We start from the raw sequence: 3,858 nt of genomic DNA, 5'->3' as shown, positions 1-3,858 counted from the left end.
TGTTTCAATAACTCCATGTTAAAGACAATACTTCATATCTCTTGAAGTATGTCATATTAAGCACTTATGTATTTTGGTTAATAGTCTAAATATTGCAAATGTATTATCTGCTTTAGCAGACATGACATTACATATATTTTATAAATATTAGTACTATGACACATTATAACTTTAATGTGTCATCGTTTTGTATTGAATAAATATGATTTTCACATTGAAAATTACATTTGAATGAGGGTAAATCTGTAATAATAAAACTCATCTTCATGATAAAAAGATTTTTTCCTTTGACTTATTTTTCTATATTATTTTCTATGAGGTAACCATGCCATTCAAGTGTGCAATCTCAGGGGATTGTATGTATTGATAATGTATCTTTATTTTAAGGATTATATTATATCTGGATTTGTCTCTTTGAAATGAGCATCTGATATATTTCTTAAAGGGATAGCCTATTAAAAATAAAACTCAGGAATTAGAGCATGCAGTATTTATATACTTAAATATGTAATCCTATAATCTATTTAACTTAATTATCATCTGTAATTTAATAAAACAGGAATGTTATCTTAGGAATCTACCCATTTTGAATCTGCACATGGGGAGCGCTTGATGATTGTTGTCTAAATGTAGGCAACAATCAGCAAGTGCACCACAGGTGATGAGCATTAAATGGAATGGCTCCTAAACTTAAATACATGATTGAAATAAGAAACATAAAAGGATTAAATTGATTATGAGTACATATGTAAGTTGATTGGAATTGAATGATTTATCTGGTTCATTAATGTTTTATTGTGAACACACTCTTCCTTTTTTTTTTTAAAGTGACATAAATTCCATTATTTTGCTAAAACATATATATTTAAAAGCAAATCTAATATATTTATATTCTTTATATTTCTTAATATTCTTAGTATCCTTTGATTATAGTTTTATTTAGGTAAGATCAGGAGCAGCATAGAACCTATGTTGGAGCTGTTTATTGTTGCCAACATACAGTATATATCCTGTCTGTCATTGGTTCACCCATGTACTCAATTTTATTAACCAGGAGTGCATAGCTGCTCTTTAAATAATTATACCAAGAGAACAAAGTCATATTTGGAATATAATTAAAATGATATTTTAGATAATTATGTTATACATAAATCATAAGATGAATGCATTGATTAGTACATAGCTGGAAATAAAGAAACATTCACCATGACTATATTTGAGTAAAGTATACATTTATTTAGGGAAAATGTGGTAAATATAGGGATGAGGAGAGAGGGAGGGGAGTGGTATTCCATTTCTGAGAATCTTCAATCTGTAAAACATTAAAAGAAACAAATGTGTATTATTAAAAAACATAATCATAAATAACTAAAAGGTCTCATTACAATACTATAAAAATACCTGAAAAGAATTCTTGAATAGTTGCAGATCTCTCCAAATGGGCATTGAGGGGTTGGGGATGATTAATTACATCAGGCTCAAAGATTTCACCTGGGGGCTGTGGTGTTGGAAGTAAGTCGTTCAACATCCCATGCTCCTGTGCCATGTTGTGTAGACAGCAACATGCCACTATGATTTTAATAGCTTTTTCCGGACTGAATTGGAGATCCCCCCCTGATCTGTCCAGGCAGCGAAAGCGCATTTTTAGAACACCAAACAGTCGTTCTATTATAGCACGTGTTCGGATATGTGCTTCATTATATCTGTATTAAAAGAACAAGAAATATGATTATAATATATAATGTGAAGACAAATCAAATACTAATGAGCTAACTACATTCCTGGTTTGATCTTATAAATCTTTAAACCATTTTATATATATATAAATATATTTATATTGAAGCAGAGAGATTTATAAATGCTTCACTGATAATAGATGATTTGTATTTTGACTGTCCCTTTAAAGGCACTCAGTACAACATTGTTATGTCTGTGATAGTGATATATACACACACACACAAGATAATCAAGCAACAAATGTATGTGCACAAACACAGATATATAGCTTAATAAAGGGGCAGGAGCCCCGAAACGTTGCTCAATAAAGGTGCTGTTGCTCCACATAGAGTGCTACCTGTGTGTTCTATTTCATTACATTTACTGGGACTTTGGAAAAGGAGGTCCTCCAGGTTTGCACCTACATTCACCCAAGAGTGATTTAAAGGGACATTCCTATGAAGTGTGTACTGGTCCTACTTTTCTACAGATTATAGTGAGCATTTTGCAAGGCACAATCAATATTTCTGACACACATGAGCAGAAAATAAATATATATTTTACCTTAATTCAGCAGGCCCAACAACCTGGTTCTCTTTCAATGGTGTCCAAATCCATTTTTTAAGAGGATATGCAGAATCTGCTAAAATATGAATGCATAGATATACAGTATATATATATATATAGATATAGATATAGATAGATAGATAAACACACATCTTTCCATAAAGCAATGTATGACATAAAATAATGTTATGCATATGTCTTACTATGACATAGTTAATATATATCTTTTAAATGATTAACAATTTATTTATTTAATCAATTTCACCCCCTTAGACACATACATAAAGGATTATAAAGCAATGAAACAATAAAATGTCAAAATATTGAACACATGAAGGCATCATAATATATACATAAACACTTACCGAGGAGATGTCCTTCAGGCATTTGATTTGTCTCAAACAATCTCCACACACCAGAATTCCTGAGGATGTAGGCATCATGGCTACTTCCTGGGAACCCTGCCACAACATTTAATATGCGCATGTTTGCATCACATATAATCTGCACATTTAAGGAGTGGAAGTGTTTCCTATTTCTAAATATTATCTCCCTGCGCACAGGGGGTCTTAGGGCAATATGAGTGCAGTCAATGGCCCCAAGGACATTGGGTATGCCACCTAAAAGAAAAAAGTCCCTCTTAACATCACGCCAACCTCTGGGTGATGTGGGGAAAAAAATAAATTTTCTGCAATTATCATAAAGTCCATCAATAACTTTTGAAAGATGCTTAGAAAGAGTGGACTTATGCACCCCAGTTACAATGCCCCCTGTCACCTGAAAGGATCCAGAAGCCAAAAAATGAAGTGCCCCTAGTAGTTTGGTCATTCCAGGGACAGCCCTGCTTGAATAGCCCTGGCTTTCCAGCCTATCTTGCAACAGGGCATATAACTGATATATTTTCTCCCTGTTGAGCCTGAAACTTTCAAACACCTGCTGCTCATTCAGGGTTTCTATATCCAGCCTCACTCTGGGGATGTCAGGCCTACGCTGTCTAACTTCAGCATTGTCAGCTTCTCTCTCACCCTGCATTTTGAAATATCTGTTCTGAGGTTAGGCTAGGTGTGGTCTTTTTTTTATAGCTGTGTGTTGCTTGTTAACATATGTGAAACTGGTGATTGCAATGAATAACATGGGGGGGAGGGCTTATCTTCATCTCATCTAATCCTTAATTTAATGAACAGTTTGAAAGTATATACTTACTCATGACTTTTATTTTTGATATGAACTATAATTTCAAAATATATGTAGTTACATATCGGAAATTCAAAGACACTGAATGTAATTATTATATTTTTCAATTTAAATATATCAGCCTTTATCATAACAGTTAAAAGTAATTATTAAAATTATATGATTTATATAGGTCAAATATATATATACAATTATCATACATATATACATGTAGGAGAAGATTATTATTAGATAAAATTATATTTCTATATGTAATTTTTTTTTGATTTTCAATTTCAATGAGAAACAGGCCTCAAAAAGCTCTTTTTTCCTCCTTTACACCTAGTTGAGCTGGGGGTAATATGTCTCAATGTATCGACAGCCTCCGACAGTGTATTAACG

At 32.5% G+C, this 3,858-nt stretch overlaps 1 protein-coding gene across 1 annotated transcript; it reads right to left on the bottom strand.

Moving 5' to 3' along the window:
* Positions 1 to 1,215: 1,215 nt before the first annotated feature.
* On the bottom strand, positions 1,216 to 3,593 carry LOC128662304 (putative nuclease HARBI1). Its single transcript, XM_053716109.1, has 4 exons — positions 2,649 to 3,593; positions 2,281 to 2,359; positions 1,402 to 1,703; positions 1,216 to 1,312 (listed from the first exon to the last, which is right to left on the bottom strand). The coding sequence occupies exons 1-4, from the start codon at positions 3,313 to 3,315 to the stop codon at positions 1,308 to 1,310; spliced, it is 1,053 nt and encodes a 350-aa protein (XP_053572084.1). The 5' UTR covers positions 3,316 to 3,593; the 3' UTR covers positions 1,216 to 1,307.
* Positions 3,594 to 3,858: the final 265 nt, after the last annotated feature.

This window comes from Bombina bombina, chromosome 6 (genome assembly GCF_027579735.1).
Source record: "Bombina bombina isolate aBomBom1 chromosome 6, aBomBom1.pri, whole genome shotgun sequence".
NCBI classification, from domain to species: Eukaryota; Metazoa; Chordata; class Amphibia; order Anura; family Bombinatoridae; genus Bombina; species Bombina bombina.
This window is presented reverse-complemented; position numbering and strand designations above follow the sequence as displayed.